The sequence below is a fragment of the Typopeltis vanoorti genome, chromosome 7 (assembly GCF_054136105.1).
Source record: "Typopeltis vanoorti isolate ZY-2024b chromosome 7, IOZ_Tvanoo_1.0, whole genome shotgun sequence".
NCBI classification, from domain to species: Eukaryota; Metazoa; Arthropoda; class Arachnida; order Uropygi; family Thelyphonidae; genus Typopeltis; species Typopeltis vanoorti.
The window spans coordinates 4,909,259-4,932,329 of NC_143555.1; the positions used below are offsets into that span (position 1 = coordinate 4,909,259).

The following is a 23,071-nucleotide window of genomic DNA, read 5'->3' on the forward strand; positions in this document are numbered from 1 at the left end:
AATATTCCCCGGTTATTGTTTTACCCTTTTTCAAGATAATTAATAAACAAAATGCCTTGAGCATCCCAAAACACCGACGACATGACCTTTCTTGCTGAACGAACCGACTTTGTCTTCTTTGACGCTCAACCGGCTTCTGTCCACTGTTTTGATTGCTCTTTGGATTCTGGTGTGTAATGGTGAATCCAAGTCTCATCCATAGTAATAAATTGACGAACAAAATCAGTTTTATTCTTGTTAAAACGCTCCAAGCACTGTTCAGAGATTTTCATACGAGTGCGTTTTTGATCTGCTGTGAGCAAGCGTGGCACTCATCTTGCACAAAGCTTTTCCATTTCCAATTCTTCATGCAAAATATATCTTACACCCCATATTGTTTCTTAGCAGAATAAGAAACTCAAAGAGTTCCATGCCGAATATAGAAACTATATAAAGTTCGGCGATTCCAAGTGTAAGCAAATACCTGAATAGTGCAGCACCTGATCCATTTGGTAGTGCAAACTGAGGCAACTCATAGCAAGGGTGGAGCAAGCTTCGATCACTATTCTTGGTATTTACCCATAATGTGAAACCCAGCTCCTAGGAGCTGTATTACTGTTCTACATTATGAAAGAAGGTTACTACCCAGACCGGTTTCAACCTTATGTATAGGTGAAGTGGGCTCTAAAAATAAGACGATCCCGAAAGATCGCCAAACTCAGCGTTGTTCCACTCAATGACAGGCTCACCCCGTCACCGAGATGAACTTCTCAGCATTGGCTCTACTCAGTGGCAGGCTCACCCCACCACCAAGCAGAGCCATAATCTCAGCGGTGGCCCCACTCAGAGATAGGCAAAAGCCTACCTCCAAGCGGCGCCTCTCAAAGCCAGATCCTCCCCGCACCGGTTTCCAACCTCATTGGGGTCCCATCAATGAGTAGGTAGAACTAGTTAATAGTTAATACCAAGTTTGTAGCGAACAGAACTTACATCCCTTCCATGAGAATTGCCAAGGTGTCCTAATAAATTACTAATTATATGAAGCGTCCAAGGCTTGAATTCGGCGACATGAACTTTTTTAAGTTAAGGGATATTATATCCCATATTGTTTCTTAGCCGAATAAGAAACTCAAAGAGTTTCATGCCGAATATAGAAACTATATAAAGTTCGGCGATTCCAGGCGTAAGCAAATACCTTGATAGTGCAGCACCTGACCCATGTGGTAGTGCAAACTGAGGCAACTCATAGCAAGGGTGGAGCAAGCTCCGATCACTATTCTTGGTATTTACCCATAATGTGAACTTAGCTCCTAGGAGCTGTATTACTGTTCTACATTATGAGAGGTCACTACCCAGACCGGTTTCACCTACTCACTGATGAGACCTCAATAAAGGTTGAAACCGGTCTGGGTAGTGACCTTCTTTCATAATGTAGAACAGTAATACAGCTCCTAGGAGCTGAGCTTACATTATGGGTAAATACCAAGAATAGTGATCGGAGCTTGCTCCACCCTTGCTATGAGTTGCCTCAGTTTGCACTACCAAATGGGTCAGGTGCAGCACTATCCAGGTATTTGCTTACGCTTGAAATCGCTGAACTTTATATAGTTTCTATATTCGGCATGAAACTCTTTGAGTTTCTTATTCGGCTAAGAAACAATATGGGATGTAATGTCCCTTAACTTAAATAAGTTCATGTCGCCGAATTGAAGCCTTTGGCTCTTCATATAATTAGTAATATCTCTTACACGTTCTTTTGAAATGCCAATAGTCTCAGCAATTTCATGCACTTTGACTCGCTGGTCATCCAATACCATCTCGTGCACATGATCAATGATTTCTGGTGTTGTTACACTTTTTGGTCGTCCTTCACGTGGATCATATTCAAAGCTGGTACGGCCACGTTTAAACTCGGCAGCCCATTTCTTAATTGTTAAAAACGAAGGGGAAGAGAGCCCGCAAACTTTTATTAACCTCGAATGAATTTGTTTTGGTGTTAAACCTTCTTTTACAAAGAATTTTATAACCGCACGATACTCAATTTTATCCATTTCAAGGGATACAGACAACACTTTGGCTTGCGACAGCTGTATAAAACAAACTACTTCATAGAATGACTTGAAATTTCACATGGAAGCTTATGACAGATGTACCAACTTTTAAAAAAAATTACCGATAGTGTCGCCATTTATGGTCGAGGCCGACAAATTTTCAGCAACCCTCATATGAATGAATATTACCACCATATTAGTTTCTTTCTTTTTTTTTTTTTTTTTTTTTTTTTAAACCTTTAGTTATTTCCATCGAGCAGTATTGTTACCGTTCATTGCTCATGAGGCTTCTTCTGAGAAGGCTCGGAACTGAGTATGATATCGAAATCTTCATGAATTCATTCACGTTCTTCTTCATTACCCCACTTACTACGGCAGAATCCGTCGGCTTGGACTGATACAGAGGGAGAGGCCATGCAGGGAACGGATGAGTGAATGTTGCCATAAACACTTTTACGAGAGACAGCTCATGCCATGCGATACTTCATCCCCCTAAAAAAAAAAAAAATCTTACCGAGTGCTCCTCGTCTAACACAGTTGAATAAGTACGCGTTCTCAGTCAATTAAATCTGAGCAATATATTGCAGCACCCAGTTGGTTAGTAGTATTACCCCAGAGGCAACTTCCGAGCCACATAATGTGAAAATTATGTAAAATTGTAAATATATATAGCATTTGTTTGTTTTCGACACATGTGTATAACGAAATTATTATAAACACAAATGAATATTTATTATTCAGAGGAATTTAGGGCGTTAACCCAACCATTGTAAAGGCTTCACGTGAATTTAGAATTTCAAAATATCCAAAGATCTCAGAACCTAAGAGTCGGGAATGAAAGAATTCACAGCAGGAGAATTCGAAGCGTCCCCTAACAGGACTTGGCATTGTCGTCAATTAGCAAATAGCCTCGGCAGTAAGTAACTTAATAAAGTCACCCAGATACAAAGTGGTATGACTATTAATTATGTCTTATTTGCTCTTAAACTTATGTAAAGCAGCAGCATCACAGTACAGAGGATGTTTGCTAAACACTAAAGGGACTACCAATAAAACTCAGGACAGCTGGAACTTTTTTTTTTTTTTTTTGAGAGAAGAAGGAGGACAAGGAGTTGTTAACTATGTGCTCATTCTGGTGGCAAATTGACGATGAACTATCAAATGCCTTTCTGATTTTCGCTGTTTGTCGTAGCTCGTAAACAAATTCTTACATCTGCTTGCATATTTTGATGAGCTGCAAAATGACCGATTAAAAAAAAAATTAGTGATCAGAAAATCTTTTAACGCCGTTTCATTTCCTAAATCAGTAACACTAATTCAGTCCTAACCTTCCGGAAATGGATAGGCAGTAGTCTCCAGACGCATTTTTTCATCTTCGTATTTGAATGCATCTGTGCAACATACCAGACGAATGGCGAAATTTGTGATCCTGATTAGTATTTAATTCTGTGCGTGTGTGTAAGCTATAAGAACACATCGCCTTCGAATTATTCTCCTCCTGCCTCAATATCCCAGCGTGTTTCCATCTTTCGGAAGTATCTTTGGAAGTGTTCTAAAAGAAGGGCTTTGAGTTTCTCTAGCGCATTCTGTTTAATTTCATTTAGGTCTTAAAGCCATCGTTCTTTAAGTACAGATTTTAGCTTAAGGAATAAAAAGTCACGAGGGGGGGCCTATTCTGATGAATACGTGGCTGAGATGCGACTGTTGTGTTGAGCAGAAAATCGCGAGTTGAAAGAGCTGAAATATCGGCAAAAGCCTTGCAGCAATCCATCCTTATTTCCAAATCTTCTATTAGAATTTGGTTGTGGGATCCAACTGAGATTCCTGTTTCACAGGGTAGCTCTCGAAAAGTAATTCGCTGATTGTTGATGACCTTTTGGCGAACAAGAGCCATCAAATTGTGGGTGCGGGATGTCGATGGTCGTCAAGAGCGAGAGTCGTATTCAGTCGAAGTTATCCATTTTTAAACCTTTTGAACTACTCGAATGTCTTTGAGCGGCTTAAGGAATTCCCCCAGAAAGCTGTTTAAAGCAAAGGCCTGTGTAGCTCAGTGGAAGTGGGGCTTGCGTCCTCTGTACTTGGTCGCTCGAAGTTTGACTTAAGTTCAAGTCTAGTCGCGCACTGGAGGAACTTTTTCTAAGCCTTTCTTCAACCGGCTCCCTAGTTAGTCGATCTCTGGCATGGGTAAGAGGGTTTTTCATCCTGTAAACTCAAGAAAATCGACCGTAGTACCCACATTATTTCAGACAGTAACATATTTAATTGTAGGTGTCCTCCCGCGATGAGTGTTCGGACTCCTTGGAGGTTGTCAGGAATAATAATAAAGAGAATATATCGTGTTAGGGTTAGGTACCAAGAGATGGCAGCACTTGTTTGCTAGCCTCTTCATCGGTGGCTGCCTATAATTAGTGATAGACACGGGCCAGCTATCTCTGATTGGCTACCAGTGGAGATTGAACTGCCGACTCAGTCTCCAAAAGCTAGATAGGGTATAAAGGCCTCGCCTACTCCCTATAAGGGAACAAAAGGCGTTAGATGAATTTTTAGCTGTTTAAAGCATTTTATAAGTTTCTGTTTTTTTTCCCCCAAGTTTAATCCAAAACTTGATGCACACAAATTGTTTACTGAGTGTTCTGATGTCGAGAATTATTCTGACATCAGAACACTCAATAAAAAAAAATAATAATAAAATTAAAAAAAAAAAAAAAAAAAAAAACTCGTATTTAATCATTAAAGAACTGCAGATGATTGAGGTGTGATACAATGTCTTTGGACTTGTTCTGTCATGTTATGACACGCCTGTGTACATATCTGCTTACCAAACAATACGCTTACGTGCCCAGTGTGTGTGTGTGTGTGTGTGTGTGTGTGTGTGTGTATATATATATATATATATATATATATTAGTTGCCCCTGAAATTTCTAAACAGACCTCATCTATCCATTAGTACCGAAAATTTACATCTGCATGCAAGCTTTTGAATAATCTGGGATCTCGCAAGACATTCTCTGGTGCACATTGATCCGGGTATAGCTCACTCGAAGAAGTAGAAGTTACAGTTTATTTAGCCATACTGCTTCGTTATTGAAGAACGGTATCCTCCCCTTCAGAACGTCTAATATTTCGAAATAATTTAATAATAACAAATGAATTATTAAAACGTGTTGTTTCCTTAGAAATTTTAAAAATATCAACATTTACTTATTTTCTAATACGGTTCCTTCAGAACACCATTTTGTCTTGATTTGTCTTAAATCAAGGCAAACAAACGCCTTCTGTTTTTATCCGCAGATGAGATAAGAAAGGGCACTTCTCCGATCGTGTTTGCATACCGTTCTTCGGTTGTAATGTGAGCTCAGTTGTGCCGGATAGGGAAGTCCATTACGTCGCCGGCGGTCATTTGGCTGCCCTTCAGGACTATTTTGTTGAATAAATCACATAAGTTACTACTGTAGCTTATGTGATTAAAATATGTCACATAAGTTACTACTGTCACATAAGTATGTCAGATAACTTATGTCACATAAGTTACTACTGTAGCTTATTAGTTAATTAATAAATGTGATTTATTAATTAATTTCATTTAACAAGGGAAATGAATAAAGTAGAGTTTGGGAAAATCTGGAGTTGTGTCACCCAGTCTATCTCACACAGATGGAGCGCAAGTTATTAGCATATGGCGAAGTATTTTTAACGGCTTGTTGTAGTGATTGCACGAAAATTATCAAAGCTATGAGGGGAGTGGTAATTGGTTATGTTAATGTTAATTGTAATTATTATTGAAATTGTTAATTGATTTTGTCACTGTAAAATTGTAAGAGAAGGCTAAGAGCATTCGGCCTGTTTATAGTTTTAAGCGATAGTGGGGAACCTCCTCCCCACTGTTACGAAACTAACTCACCTTCAGTTGAAAATACTTTATAAATGTTTCCCAACTAAAACGCACGCATTATTTTTCACTAAGCTACCGAGGCACATATTTGACGGCATCTCTTCAGAAAGAACTGTCAAGTATACGTGACGAACTTCCTGATATGTCAACTCCTTATTCTTCTGCTTAGATATAAAACCTCAGCAGAATAATGGATTGACATACTGATAGAAGAAGAACAATGTGCGGAGTACAGTACATAACATTTTCTTGAGACACAGATATTTCTCGAAGTTTTTATTGTCATGGCGCAAATTAAAAGCAACGTTTACTTGACCAATATCCTTCTTCTCTTCCGTCCACAAGACAGGTTGAGTCCCTCACGGATATGAGCCTTCCACCATTCTCTGTCCAAACCAAGCTTTCATATGCTAACAGCTTTGAAAGCCCAATGCTGTTCCAAGGGCTTTATGCCATGTCAATCTTGGTCTTCCCCTGAGTCTTGTACCCTCCATAGTGCCCTCAAATACCAGCCAAGGAAGTCTGTCCAGTTCTATTTCGCCGCAATGTGGCCAAACCAACGGAATTGATGCTTTTTAACTGTGTTAAGAATTGTTGAGTTAGATATTCAAATCTTGCAGCACTTGTGCATTAGCTTTATGTTCTGTTCCATGTGTTCTGCTGATTTTCCTGAAGCATTTCATTTCAACAGCCAACAGTTTCCTCTCTGCTTTTTTTTTTTTTTTTTTTAGGTTTCTGCCCCGTAGAGAGCTGTTAATAGTATTATACCTTCACATAATTTTACTTTTAGAGTTGTAGGAATTTTTAAAAATTTTATTGAGTTTATTCATCATTGATCATGCTATGGGGAGTGTGTTTTATTGTTGCTATGTCATTTAATTTTGAAGTCGAGTATGCTCCTAGGTAACTAAAAGTATTAACTTGTTCTATGATGTCGTAATATCTTCCGGATGTACAGATATTAATTATCTTTATTTATCTTTGTTTTACTCGAATCTATAATCGTTATACATTCATATTAAACAAAATCGTTTTCTACTGATTGTCACCTAGGCGCTTTTTTATTATATTTTTTTTTATTTGGTCTTACGTTCTCCAGTAATCATAGCGCTATACATGGTTATCATAACTGTAAATGTATGCTCATCGCGGTGGATTTGCTTACTAAACATTCAGTCGCAAAATGACGCCTGTTATGTTTAAACTTTCAGCAAAATTTGTGATGGATTTGAAATTTTACAGTGATGATGAGTTGTGAAATGATCGTCTAATATGAAATTCTCAACATTAATTCCAAGGCGGAAAAATGTCGCAAGTTTCCGCCTTGGGGCGCACCGATTAGGAAGACCAGAACATCTTCCTTCAGACAATCTTCCCAACTTTGCAAGAAGCTAATTCTTGTCGCCTCATATTTTGTAGTGCGCTGAATTGAATCTTGTCTTGGATGGGATTCGACTCAATTTCATGAATAGTTTTCAACTAAAAGCGAATTAACCTATTTCACACGGAAGTATGAGACGGTGTAACTTTTTCTTTGTTTGTTTCTTTGTCTTTATCTTTCTCTCGGAAACTCTGTCCACATGTGGCACTGAACACTCACAGTTAAGAAGCAAAATATATACGTCTTATCCTTAGCCTCTACAGCATTAACTCTAAATAACCACAATTGGTAAGGTTATTGGCTCGGCCCTGAGTTTGCTTCCGAAAGTGTGGAAAATTGGAGATGGGGGGGGGACACAATCAACGAAAAGTTTTGGTCATTTTATGTAGAAGCAGAGGTTCGGATAACCTGACTCAACATGAAAGATATGTCAGAGATTGAATGATTAGCTTAAAAAAAAAAAGCATCTGATGGACGAGCAATGTAATCGCCAAGCGCAGGGCGAGGGAAAATGAAACAGATATTTCCATTTGGTTTATTTAGTTGTGCTCGAACTGAGAGATACGTACTAGCATGATTGGGGGTTGTTCCGAATGAGGTAAAAGAGCGCATGATCCGAAGAGATTAGTAAACAACACTGTTGGTATCTTAGGATTAAAAATTCCAGAACAAGTTGTCTGCGGCAGCAATAGTACTGTAAATATTAGGCACCACTCTATGGTGGATGAAGACAAATAACGGAAAAGCCAGGAAAATAATTGCTGTTCAATTTAAATCCAAGGCCTGTGTAGCTCAGTGGAAGTGGCGCTTGCCGCTCGAAATTAGACTTAGGTTCAAGTCTAGTCTTCGACTGAAGGAACTTTTTCTAAGCCTATTTTCGACCGGTTCCCCAGTTAGTCGATCTCTGGCACGGGCAAGCGGGTTTTTCCTCCCTGAAACTCGGGTTTTTCGTCCGTAAACTCAAGAAAATCGACCGTACGGGAACGAAATACGTATTGTGTGTGTGTGGGTGGGTGGGCGAGAGAGAGAGAGAGAGAGCGATAGATCAACACAAGAAATTTCGTGAATGTTGAAGATTTCTTTGGGCTCTCTCCTCTAAATCAATGTCAAAACATTGTGAATCAGTCCAAAAAAATATTCTCATCTCCCCCCCCCCTACAAACTCCTTTCTTTAGAAAGAATTTGCGAATCCTTTTCCAAAGCAATATTCCTTTATGGCAAGTTTTTTTATATGAATGAAAATTAACCCAGAATCTAAAATAAAAATAATAATATAAATAAAAAAAAGATACTTTTCTTAAAATGAATCGCTAAAATCAACGTCGTTCAATTTTTTTTCGAATGTACTTTTTAAAATTACATCTTAAAATTTTTAAAATTACCTTAAACTCTAAGGAAGAACTTTAAAAAAATGCACTTCAAGATCTCATACAGTGTTAACCCATCGTTAGGATTTAGGCTGGGAATGCGACACGGCCTCCCTCGGAACTCTCCTTCAGGCCTTTATAAAACTACTTCTCTGAATTTGCTTGGTGTCATTCCAAAGGACTGACAAGAAATTTCCAGAACCGTTTTTCTGAATTCAATTAAAGAATTGGATTCAGAAACATGTTTTGAGAATATGAACATTCTGAAAGTCATATATTAAGGCTATGATCTGTAACCTTTATTTTCTCAAATGTATTTTAGCCTAATGAATAAAAGGCATTATATGGATGAAATAAACAAACTAACAGAAGGAACGTTTATGAATGTTTATTAAGAACCCCTATTGTTTTTTAAAGAAAATTTTGTTCTTCTGTCATTAAAGGATTTTTTTTGTGCGATGCAGCAAGAGTTTTCCTTTTTAAACGCGAACTGAGATGTTGGGTGCCATTCCAGCACCTTAGATAGTCCTTCCATCTTTTATATCCTGATGAAATATTTTTCCCTGTTGCACTGCAGCAATATTCCCAGGGAAATATTCCAGATGAGAGGGGGGAAAAGATTAATCTTCAAGCTCATATTACGGCATAATTTTTCAAATTTCTTAAGTATTTCAACAACTTGAATTTCTTGAGAAGATATTCTACCATTTACACTTTCGAAACGAATCCATTCTTCTTTTCCAGTTGCAGTCATTGTTCCTTCAAACCATTCATTTGTTTGCGGTTAATTTTCTTACTTCCGACCTCATTAACTACCGTCTGTCTTTAAGCTTGGCATCTTGAAGAACGTAGAAATTTTTATCAGAAGTACTTAAAAATTCGCCAATGCCTTTAAATTGCTTCATTAAATCTAATCTTTATGAAATTTTCTTAGGCAGGTGGAACTTCTATGGAGATATAATATATTTTTGAATCTAGAATGAGGATTTTTCTTTCCTTGGTGACTGTTTTTTTCTTGCCGTGCTAATTATTAAAGAAAGCAGGACACTTTCTTGTTGTAATGTTACTCATAATTTAACCATTCGCATTCTTTATACTGCATTTCAGTTCGTCACTAAAGTTGATTTTCATTGAGTTTTCCTTTAAACAAACAGAATGAGTGCTGTAACGGAAGCACGTTAAGCTTTCCTTTTGTAAGGGAACACGTTGAACGTTGTCAAAATCAAGTAATACTGCCATGGAAAATTTTACTGCTAATACCAACTGGAATTATCGGAAATTAAAAAAATTTAAAAAAAATCCAAAAGTGTGCATTTTTGTTGTGGCACTCTTAAGTTTTTATTATTATTATTATTATTATTATTATTATTATTATTATTATTGACACCGCACAAGCAAGTTCTGTAGCAGCATGTACAGTAGTCGACTGTACTTCAGAGGCAAGCAAACGACTGCTGTGCCTTTATACATTTCATACAAACCAGACTGTAACAAAAGGAAATAAGACCCCAGAAAGCAGTTTCAGATTTGAATCATTAAATATTAAAGAATTATGTGGAATAACAGTAAAACTATTTTGAGCTAAATGCAAGGTTTTCATAAAATAATGCAAATACGGTATTTCTTCACAAAAAGCAAACATCTTAAACCGATTAGCTGATGATAGTTGTGTGACCTACTGAAATTCACTTACTCAGAGTTTTGTGCACTTGTGTAAACATCCCGTCCTAACCAGTAGGTGTCAAGATGATTAACTTATTATTATGTAACTATCTCCATGGAGTCAGACTCATCGCCGGAGAGCCTATATTGACACGATAGCCAGTGACGAAGCACTCACAACCACTTCTGGACACCCATTCCACCTACTTATCCCCAACTCCCAAGCAAAAATTTCAGTCCTAACTAGTGCGAACCACACTAATGGTTAAACACTAGTTAAGATGAAAAAATTCTTCAGAATCAATCCTACAAAACCTCTTGAATGACTTATATGCTTCTATCATGTCTCCTCTTTTTCGGGAGAATGGGAATGGAATAGGCAATATTTTAGTGAGCAAAACATAAATTGTATACATATATGTCATCAAGGCTGGCCGAGTGGTTAGCGTATCCGCTCTCCAGCCTAAAGGCTGGGGGGTTTGAATCCCGCCGTGGGCATGAATGTTTGTGATTGTCTGTGGAAATACTAGTGGTGGTGGTCGGCGGTAGACGGCGTTGGTGTAGTTGCAGTCAGTTGGTAGATTGAGTGGTGGTGGTGAATGGGTTGTAGAGTGGGTGCCCTCCCTCGATGGACTCCCTGGAGGTATCAAATAATAATAATATATGTGGTACAGATAAATTTTCCAGGCATCCTTCGACTTGCAGCTGGAACATATTGCTCACCCACAAGAAAAAGAATTACGAACCACAAATTTAAGACATAGTCTGTCCCACATCAGACATCACTAACAAATTTCCGTAATATCACTTCTTAAGCAGATTCGGTGCCTTCTTTATTGCTCAAAGAAAAATAACACAACTTAAAGGTGAATTAATTTTTTTTACTTCGCTCTGAAAAGTTGGTTCTTGATTGTTTCTTACAGATAAAATCCGATATCTATAAACTGGGTAGGAGCCGCATATTTTGTACCTGGGGGACTTGACGGACCCTGAAGAACTAATTGCCGAAAGCCCCAGACCATTTACCAGACCTATTAAGAAACCCGCAACTAAAATTAATACAGCAGGTAATTGTACTGGTTGGGTGAGAAGCCTCCGCTGTTCTGCTGAGGATAATTTCCCCATTATAGTCCAGCGCACGCTGTTGCTGGAGCTACAACGTTCAGATACCGTGCTGCATGTCGCGGAGAACCACGCGGCTGTGTTAGTTTACATTCAGCTGCGGAGTATTACACGAGTTTAGATTATAAACGATCGCGTTTGCGTTAATTAGTGTACTTGTATGGGGTTACGATACAAACTGTCGGTTTATTCACGTCCACACGGCTGATGAACCAGTCCGTCTACAGCGACGACCACGCACACAATAACTTATGCTCGGTTAATGATGACTTGTGATATATACTGCGTTGTGGGTTCCTGGAGACACGCGCTATTATTATCTAAACCGCGTAATGGTCTAGAAGTACGGCCACATATCAGCGGCACACCTAGCGCCACGCACAATACCTTTAATGGCTGGATTTAGTACCCCTAACGGTGTAATGGCCTGTAAAACCAGGCGGCCATAGAGCTTTCATTAGACTTCACGGTTCTTGGAAATCCGCAGTTGTCTCCCGCTCTACCGGTTTTTATAACTTGAGAGGAACATTTTTACCGCCACTGTGGGGGCGCTAATGTACGGAACCAGAGGAGAGGACGGCTTCAGGTACAACAAGAGCCGAACGAGGATGAAACGGTTAATATGCCGTAAAACTTTACTATTTGGAACCCTCCTCCTCTTCCACACACAATCTTCTTGCTTGCTTTCTTACAGAAAAGTTGCGCGGTATTAGTTATTTTAGAAATTTGCCACGTAATTTCTCCACACAAGCTGAATTAGCACTGGCCTGGAAAAAAAATAATAAATAAAATTATCCTAGATTGGGAGAAAATTACGCTTGTGCGATAGATTGGATCGCAGTGCAATCAGTTTAATCCGACACTGACGAACTAGTGAACGAAGATGACTTGGAATGGAATATAAGTATTTTGATTAACTGTTTTTTTCCTAAGAAATACTGTTAAACTTATTCTGTCTTCTATTTTATTCTGGATAAAATTTTATTAGCCAGCTTTTGCTTGAACGAAAGCGTAAATGTAAGCAGAAGCGAAAGTGGAACGACCCTATGTGCCCGTGGCCTGCGAAAAATTCAAGTGATCTTTATTTGAAAATCTCCATCGGTATACGCCACATATGCACACTGAAATGAGCGAAATCAGAAAAAAATGGATCAAAGAGAAATGTTTTGTGGGTAAATACAGCTCGTGCAAAATAATTTGCTGATTATTGTAATTTGAGGATTAATCAGCTTAATTTTTTTAATTACAAATCTGCAAGATCCAATTCGACTTGGGCTTGAGGCCATGCAGTGTCCCTCAACCCGGTAAATAATTACTGTCCATATTGTACAGGTACTGCTGATTCAGATCATGTGTAATGCTATGAATACAGAAACTATTTGATCGCATAGTTAGATGAAAATGTGGCTTCGCAATTTTTGTGTTGTATGATTCGGGTGCCATGATCGTTACTACCTAATATTGAAAAAAACCTAAAAATTATAGCTAATTGCTAATAAATTGAATTATATTAAGTATCTACAGTGGATGTGATTTTTTTTTTTTTTTAATTTAAAACAACCTGGAAATGTCCAAGGTAGTGCACTGAATCTCGGGCCTGGTGGGCTGCGTGGGCTTGAGGCCATGCAGTGTCCCTCAACCCGGTAAATAATTACTGTCCATATTGTACAGGTACTGCTGATTCAGATCATGTGTAATGCTATGAATACAGAAACTATTTGATCGCATAGTTAGATGAAAATGTGGCTTCGCAATTTTTGTGTTGTATGATTCGGGTGCCATGATCGTTACTACCTAATATTGAAAAAAACCTAAAAATTATAGCTAATTGCTAATAAATTGAATTATATTAAGTATCTACAGTGGATGTGATTTTTTTTTTTTTTTAATTTAAAACAACCTGGAAATGTCCAAGGTAGTGCACTGAATCTCGGGCCTGGTGGGCTGCGTCAATAGTGTCTCCAACCAACAATCTGCCACAGTAAATCTTTAGGTGATAGCCGCTTTTTAGAGCAGGGGAGCCGATTTTCTAACCTTATCCCACTAACGATACTTTTAAAACTATTTTCCATTTAAATATCTTGTTAAAGTTGGGTTTTACTTCTTTCGGTGTTAGTCGTCAACGCTGTAGTACGTTTAATTTATCTCTGCTTAAAATTCCGTATTCGTGATAATGTCGTTTTTAAACGCTGATAACATTTGATGGGGGGGAGGGGGAAGAAGCATCAGCAGCATCAGGTTGAACTTAATAAATGGCTCCTTGGGGGGAAAAACATTGTAACCTGTTTCCAAGAACGGGACTCCGTTGAAGCTTGTGAGTAAAAGCTACATTCTCTAGTTGTAGGAAATGCCAACTAGGTCGCTATCATCGCCCTGCTAAACACCACAATCGCCTTCCTTGTAGTAGGCCCTGACGTGGTTGTTGCCAAGTTTGGTCTCAACCCCTCCCTATTTAGATAGTGGTGGTGTGATTTTTCATTTAGAATTAAAATCATTATTACAATAAAAAAAACTCCGGAATGGTTTCTGTTTGTTCCGGAAATCACTCAACGCACATTTACTCCTTCCTTCTCATCATAATGTTGAAACTCTTTTAGGAGATTGGAGAATACATGGCTTAAAAAAAAAAGCTAACTTGAGAAACGTCATTCTACGGGGATGCGCGAGTCCACAGGTAGCAACGCATGAATTCGACAAATTATCAAAATTTCTAGTCAAGCGAAGCACAATGCGGAGAAAAAAAAAAAATGTTCAAGGCTAGTTTTATTTGTTTCGCACGATTAAAAGCGTTTGTTCTTCTACACAGGCTAAAGGAAAACAAACAGAATCTGAAGTGTTTGTTGGCCTGTGTGGACCAATGAATTACGTGTGCACTCTGCCACGAACAGATCGTATGCTTGAATCCCACTGCGACATGGATGTTTGTGAAAAGGTGGGAGATGAATTTTATTGTCCGTGCTCTTTGGCTTCAAGGGCAGAGCTTCCAGATTATATAACATTTGACCTTCCCTTAAAGGTATATTAGGGACGAGATTGTCATAAAAAAGTTTGTCTCGGCTGAATGCCTCATACTGCTTGAATATTTTTACGGCTATCATAATATAGACTTTGCCCTTCTCAAGAATTTCTTTTTTTAAAAAAAATTATAATACCTTGACAAATGTTTCGACGACCAGTCTTCTCATGCAACTCTTTGATCATCGTAATTATATAGCAGTCATTTTTTTTTTTTTTTTTTAATCTGGCTACTTGGAAGCAGTTAACCACAAGATCAAGATCGTCTTGTGGTTAACTGCTTCCAATAAAATAAATAAAATAAAATTTTATTTGTTTTATTTAATAAAATAAATAAAATTAAAAGGACGGCCAATTTTCATAAGCAAATAATATGAGCGAATCTTCTGTAAACAATTTGTGTTGGAAGGTATGCAGAACGGATTGTGGGCTACAAAAAGGCTGTAGGTTCCCAAACTTCGTTCATGCTCATGATGACTTTATGCTCGTACTTTTAAATTTAATCAGTTTATCAAGTTAATTTACCTAATGATAAACGTATAAAACGGTGGTAAAATTCATTTTAAAAGGTGGCATTATTGCGAGATTACTTCTAAAAGAAGTTCTAGAACTTCTTTGAATGGTTATTTCCGGATGGATCAATTTCCTGGTCTTACAATATTAATTATATATAAGTAGCTCTGCGAATATATATAACATAGGGCTTCATTTAGATACGATTATGTGTGTGTTTCCTGATATGTTTGAAAAGATACACAATATTCTGAGCAAATATAAGTACAAAAACTTCGTAATCTGAACTTTTGCAGTAATGATTGCCTCTTTTGATATTTTGGTTTACTCCAGTCTAGAATCCTAAAGACATTTCACCGTATTACTTGAGATCAAGCTAGTAAATATTTAAGGTCGTGCATTGTATGTGGTGGCACAGGATAGGTAGGATACGACTCTGAGAAGGATAAAGGACGCTGGTACACTTTCTTGTACCAGCAAATGTCCTTAAATGTTCTCTCAGTGAATTCAGTTTTAAACTATCGGATAGACAAAAACTGAATTCACTGAGAGAACATTTAATGACATACAAACTCGGTTTCGTTCCTAAAAATCCAGTTTTATACATTAAATAGCTACTATCTTTTCATGCTGAGTGTGTAATTCTGATTTGCTATGATGAAATCTATAAAATCAGGAAATAAGAATATTTAAAAAAAAAAAAAAAATGCTATCCAGAAAAGGACACTTCGGTTAACAGATAATCCCTCTTTAACAGATTTATTAGTCACTTTCTCGTAGACATTCCGCATCTTATGCTTTTTTTAATGGATATTTTCATAGGCATTGCTTCAGTGTACTCGCGGCCACTGTCATTCCTTCGGTATCCCAGAGGTCTGAAAAATTTGCGCGAGCAGCCACCAATCAACATATTGCCCAATTGAGCTTGGAACAGGCCGAATCAACTTTTCGTTGCCTTTGTTCGTCCTTCCTTGTACGGTTTTCCCCGAACTACTACTTTCAGCTTTTTAAGAAACAAATCGAGAAATTCTTTCTTTCTAATTATTCCTCTAAACAGTTGCTTTAATTTTATAAGTACTGTGATCAGCCATTCTGGGCAGCTATCTGAAATGGACAAATGCCCAATTATGAGAACAATAAGACATTTATTTATTACTGAGCAGTTCCTACTAGTTAAAGTGTATTCAGCATTAAGAATTTGACTCCATTCAGTGCGTCCTGATTACCGTTGATTTTGTTTTTGAACTTTCTTTTACAAACAATCTCAGGTTTTAGGGACCATACGAAATAGTGCAAAACCTGAAATTCAAACCTTAAATGTTACCACAGCAATTATTACGGTTAGTTAGCATCTTTTGCTCACCTCGTGCTTTACGATGATATTTAATATTATTAAATGTAATTAATTTTTTGTCGCTTGATATTGTGGTGATAACTGATTAAAAAAAAATGTAGTAATGTTTACCATTGCGATTTTACCGATGATACTTGTTCTGCTGTTATTATGAATATAGCTCTTGCAAACCCCCTGACCTACAGCGCTTCCATTCCTTAGGCTATGATTGTTTCTTCGCGACTGGTCAAAAAGATCCGTGACACTCGAACGACAGTAAGACACAAAAGACAAACGAAAATGATTTCATTGTGAAACCAGAAGTGCTAATTATTAGAAGAAATGTCGGCCACAACGAAATTAGCGTTTCATTAGTGAGAACAGACTCTAAACTTCCGTCTTGGTCACTTGAAATTAAAAAGTTTTCGTCGTAAGATCAGATACTAAATTTAAGCATTTATCGAACTTTTACCGAACCCTAATGACAGGCATTGGCATATCAGTATTATACAGTATATAACTAGAAGTGGAGTTGCTATGAGGATAAATGGGGGAGCGGAAACAGTGCACGTAATTGAGACATGAGAACTTCATGCGCACACAGAATCTCTTAAACTGTTATATATTCGAATTGATTTCATCGACGTTTTCTTCTTTCTTTTTTGCATAGTTAAAACGTGTAAGCCCCCAAATAAGATGAGCGAATATACTTGTAATTTATTCATATGACGTTCTTGGTATATTGCGGGTCAGAAGGCTGGTTAATCGTGTTTTCTTTTCCTTGGAAGAAAAAACATGCCGTTAGCACAGGGACAATGTCGAAGTGCTTATGTGACACTCCTGGTGAGAAAGAGGGAAGAAGACATATCCGAAATGATACCATTCAAAAAGTCAACCCATTTTTCTCAGCAAATTTTCAGATTAGAAAACAGCAAGTTAACCTTCCGAAAACAGCCTTCGGAGTAAAAATGTAACATTGTAAGAAATCGAAATATTGTTTCAATGCGTGGTACCATTTGGTCATCCCTTCCCCAGATAAGAAGATATCACCAGTCCAGGCGAACATCCCCACACCGTTATCTCACTTCCTGCAGGTTCTCGTATTGTGTCCACGTCTGCAAACAAGAGAAATTAAGGTATTCGCTCAGAGTACGTTTCCAATTCCCATCTGTTTACAAACAGGATAGCGCCTATCGAATAACGCATTTCATATCCCCCCCCCCCTCCCTTCGAATAGTGCTTGTTATCTTGAGGTCAAATGGACGAGCTTTCTATCTGAATGGATTTCCTTTCAAACACTTTGATATTAATGGGGGTTGACGGTGGGGGGGGGTTTACACTTCTGGTCAAACAGTGAATTAGACAAGAAAGTAAAACGCCACTATCCGTATGTCTGGTAAGCAAATGTGCTTCCACAAGGAAGAAAAAAAAAAAAAAAAAGCTCGCCCGAAGGCGGAAACAGTAGTATCACAAAACACTCCCTTTTCTTTCAAGATTCTGAATTCGTTGGATGCTTTTCTGCTACCGACATAAATTGGACATCCCCACTGCTTGTAAGTTACTTCGCAAGAGTTAACTCTGAACTTTACCTGGTGCAGTGTTATAAGAACAAGCAATAAAGTTTAACTTTGCATTGTGACCGCGGGTACAAGTAAAAACCGTGGGATGAATGAACAAAGCGCATTTCGCCCTTCGCGAAACCACTCTGGCGCACTTTTCATCCAAAATCATCGTTGCTTTCGTGGCAAAGGTACACCCCTATTTTGCTCAACTTAATTTTTTGCTATTCTCGAGAGATTTGCACAATAACCGAAAAGCGAATCCATTCTGATCCTCAACCTTTAGAAGCGAGGGAATTCTCGGGAAATGTTTTCATACAAGTTGGTACACATCCCCTAATCATTAAAAAAGAAACACATATCTAGAGATGCCATGTTATGAGTTTATGTCAGCAAATTATGCTAAATAGGAGCAGCTTACCTGATCACGTATAACAGTTAGTAGAACGAACTCTGCAGTGAACACTATACAAGAACTGAAGCACCCCGAGTAATCCAGTCTGGTGTTCGGATTAACATGTAACATAAATTAATCCAATCAGAGAAAACTGTACATGGATGTTTCGCGAATGTACTTAATAGGAGATGAATTTCTGCCAATTGGAGGGCCGAAGTGGCTTGAAAAAGTTCGTCTGTTTTCTAGAGAAAGGTTTCCGGAGTATGTCTCAATTTCGAGAACAAAAAAGAAGGGGGGGGGGTTCGTGAGTAGTAGTCACGTGTCAGTATTTTATATATAATTATATATATAATTTCTTGAAACGTTATGTTTATGATAATTGTCGGGAAAAATATTTTAATCATGCTTCGAACTATGCCTTTCGCAGGCAAAAAAAAATAAAAAAAAAATCTCTGCGGGTTTCTTTTATTTATTTTATTTATTTAATGCGGACATTCTCTATCGTGTATGGTTGTTCGAGGTGAAAATTGGAAGTTCGAGATGAACAGTCACAAACAGTTTTTTTTTTTTTTTTTTTTTCACTCACCTTATCCATGTGGGTGTTGTACGCACTTGTAAAATGGATCCACTGTGAACTTCGTCGATCGGAACCGTGTTTTTCCTATAGGGTAAAAATACGGTCTTAAAAGCATAAAACTATTCAGTATGTCTGTTTACAGCAGTATTTTTCTCTCCCATTTACCACTTAAAACAAGACTTATAAAACTATTTTCAATCCCCTGTCTTCTCGCATATAAAAATATTTTATTTCCATTATTTTTATTAAGAATCTCATTTCTTCTAAAAATTTCTCATTGACACAAATCTCTTTCGTATGCAACTTTTTAATTTTACCTTCTTCCTTTAAAGTTCAAATGCTTTCTAATTAGATTTATTCTTTGCCAGGGAAAAATGTTCTTTGCCCACCTATTTTTCTGCATAAAGTTATAGCCTGAAAGTCTAACTTTACATTGATTTTATATTTTAAACATTTTGGCGAGGTTATATTCAGAAGTGTTCATCATTTTAAACGTAATTATTATTATTATTACGAGATATCCCCAATAGTTTTCAAAGAAAAAAAATCAGATTCTTTAACTTAACGTTGATACCCTTGGGAGATATATTAGAGAAGATGTCCTCCAGGATGCAGGGAGATGACAGGGTTTCTTTCTCCGAAAATGATTTTTTTTTCTTTTTTTTCATTATCCTGCAAATAATAATTGCCCACACTTTTGGAATAGAAAGAACCATTGCATTTTAAGTGCTTAATTACTAACATTGGACCAATGTTAGTAATTAAGTTGCTTCGGCCTTTATTCTGACTAAAGCCAACTTACCAGAATGTCTCATTCTTTGTGTTACTACGAAGTTAAGAATATACTGCGTATGGACGCTGCACTAAACCTCAACCTCGAAGTCTAGTGCAGCACTAAGAAGAGCAGAATCCAGTAGAATTATTGACCAGAACAATGCTCATATATATATATATATATATATATATATATATATATATATATATATATATATTAAGCTAATCATTTGATTTACAATAACTGGAAAACCCATGTTTATATTATGCAATCACGTAGTTGCAAATTGAAAGAATATTTAAATATTTGCATGCAAAGAAAGAATGAGACTGTATAGCATGAGATTATAACAAAGAAAGAATGAGACCGTTTTTCTTTTACAGTTCAAAATTACATTTAATTCTCTTTTACACTTCCTTTTTTTAAACTGTACTGGAATTATAAATTTATTGTTGATTCCTCCAGTATTATATGATTAGTCTGTATCGTAACGGAGCACTTAAACCGATCCACACCATTTTACTTTGCAGCCACGTCACGCTATAAAAAGGTTTTATAAATGAAAATCTCATTAATATACGGTGTATTATTGAACTCGCAACAAGCGATCTGAAACCAGCAACAGCATTGCTGAAAGCACAAGTAACTGAAAGAATGTTGACGTATTTTAAAAGCAACTTATTCATAGAAAAAAAACAACAACAATTATGTTAGTTATATGTGATTACGAACAACAGAAACTGTCACAGTACAGGAAAGACTTGTTCGATTCAATAGCACAGCGCAAACGCAGTTGTCTCCCTCAACATAAGCACGTGGTGATCAGCTGATATTACGAATCTACTTCAAAATGGTTTTACGTAAGAAGCGGTTCTTGAATCAAATATTGTACTCTCTCTCTCTCGTAGCCAATTGTGACCAAACACATAATTTATTTCGAAGAAATGCAACAAAAAGAGTTATCCATCCATTCTTTCCCAACTCTTGTATTATTATATTAATAAATCGCTTTATTCATTTTGAAATAAAAGAACGTCGAAAAAAGTAATAGCGAAGTGCTATATTTGTTTTAGAAAATGATAATTTTTTTTAAAAAAAAGTATTTATTCCAATAAATAAGTAGTAGTCGAATAGCAAAGGGGGTTTCATTCAATCCCTCTGCATTGTTCGGTGTAGTAACGGAAGCGTTACTTCAATAAATATCTAACATGCACAACCACAATTTCCTCATAGCTAACAGAATGAAAATCATAACAAAAGTAAGCTTTCGCTCAACCAGTTTCAAAATAAACGGATACAATTAGCATCTCATGTATGTGATATCTGTGAAGTATTTACTGCTTTCACAGGGTTAATAATCACGTTATATCATCAAGTTTATTCACAATATGAAAAGGGAAAAGAGATTTACATCAAAAATTAAAGATTGCAAATTATGGTCTTCAATGTTTCTCTCTCTCTCTGTCTTGAGCTAACCGGTAGATGTTAGATGGAGTTTTACACGTTATATATGCAATATATGGTTCGTTTGGATAAACTGAAAATGCTATATCCACATTTTCACCTCTCTCTGATGTTTGTATATGTGCGTGCGCGCGCGCGCGCGCGCGCACGCACGCACGCACGCACACACACACACACTCTCTCATCATTGGCTATTTTCATTCGTGTTTAGCAACTTTAAATCATTAGTTCGAAATACGTAAATGCATGTAATGGGAACTCCCCCCCCATTCCTAAATAGCTCCGCATATATTTTTCGTTAAATGCAGATACATTGTCTTTGAAGGTATTTCGATGATGACTACACAATGTTTTCATTAAAATAAAATGTTCATTATTGTAACTTGGATATACAACAGAAATTAATAATGAATTTCAGGACATTATAAGTAGGCGCATACACATGAAGGAGGTGATCCATAAAATAAATACTAGATATTTCGGAATAATCTGATTTTATGTGACAGTAAGAATTAATAGATCACGAATCACCTATTAGTTTTCTTCGCAAGAAAAAAGAAGTCTCGTTGCGGTCCAGATTCCTTAATAGCCACAAAAAATTAATAAAACATCAATCGGTACACACTTTATTTCCTTTGTATTAAAATTATCACTGCATAATTGATTGCAGACGATACTTAATTAATGCTTAAATTACGTTGCAAACTGAAACATTAAATTAATGAGAAAAAACTGGCACTTCAATAATTTTTTCTTCAAAAATATGAATCAAAATTTGTACTCGATATTTGTGCAAGATTCCTAAAATGTTTTATCGTAGATAAATGAATGAATAATGCAAGTTCATTTTTGTAAATGTTGAATTACATTTGGGCGCTGTTCATCAGCAATTTAATAGGAAATCATCAGTGTTGTGAAGACAGGCTCATTCAGTGATTGGCTTACTACCGAATTTTCGTATGTCGTACGTTAGAATAAAACTTGATAACATAAAAAAAAAAAATTGCAAAAATGTAAAACTAAAACAATGACCGTACTTACAGATTTAGCCTGAAATCGTTTGGGGTTCGCGAAAAGTGCTTTGGCAGTGTCGATACGGATTGCGGTCGATCATTTTGAAAGCCCGCTTCTGTTCCAGAAAACTATTAGGCTACGTGTTGCTTTAAATTTTATTACGATTAGAGTTTTATTCGCTCTAGCAAATATTACATTATTTAACACATAAGAGCAAGTAAAAAAAAAGGTAGTTGCAAGCATCGGTCAATCTAAAAAAAAAGAAGAAAACATCACTCAGCTACCAGTTAATAGCACACAAACATTATATTTTAATACAGTTTTAAAAGTTGTCACATTTTCTCTCAGTCGCGAAATGGGTTGAAATTAATTAGCTTAGCGTAAACCACGCACCGAAACTGTTTCTACAGGTTAGTACACTGGTGCTAGAATGAAGTTATGAAGAACATCTTAACTCACCGTTGTGGGTAGCGGAGACAGGTATTCCGGTCGGAGGTACTGGTTGTTGGAAGTCAGCATGTTCCGGTTCCACTCCTGTGGCACAGGGTAATCCACACCTTGCTACTAAATAATCCTTCGGAATTCCGCTTTCCACACAGCCATGCACGGCCGTAGTCATGCGCGTATGACCGCCAGCACGCACAAGCACATACCAAGCCTCTACACTCCTTGAAAGCTTCGGGAAGAATGTGCAGTGCTATGTTTACACACAGAAGATTGTGACGTAAGAATGACGTCGCAGATCTTTTAACCAATAAACGCCGACTTTTTTCCCCAAAAAGTGTGGATCTTAGGCCAATAGTGCATCGGATAACATCGAAACTATTAATTACTACAGAAAATACGTCTTCTCAGCACTTGTCTACAGTGACCAATCCGAGATGGAAGTAGCTAATGACTTGGCAAGCTGCCAGCCATCACGCACTACACCACTATCAATCATGAAGTTGTCAGAAATGCCAATCACAG

The 23,071-nt window shown here is 37.2% G+C and overlaps 1 protein-coding gene across 2 annotated transcripts in view; it reads right to left on the reverse strand.

Moving 5' to 3' along the window:
• The window catches only part of LOC150104458 (zinc finger protein Noc-like), a 58,704-nt gene extending 35,937 nt beyond the window's left edge, over positions 1 to 22,767 (reverse strand). The window contains exons 1-2 of one of the 2 annotated variants that reach the window (XM_090395637.1): positions 22,562 to 22,767; positions 18,859 to 18,933 (exon numbers count right to left, since the gene is read on the reverse strand). In XM_090395637.1, coding sequence (XP_090251763.1) covers positions 18,859 to 18,933; positions 22,562 to 22,621 — 135 coding nt within the window. In that variant the 5' untranslated portion in view covers positions 22,622 to 22,767. The remainder of the gene's footprint in view (positions 1 to 18,858; positions 18,934 to 22,561) is intronic. The other variant, XM_090395639.1, reaches the window with a different exon arrangement.
• Between the last annotated feature and the right edge of the window lie 304 nt (positions 22,768 to 23,071).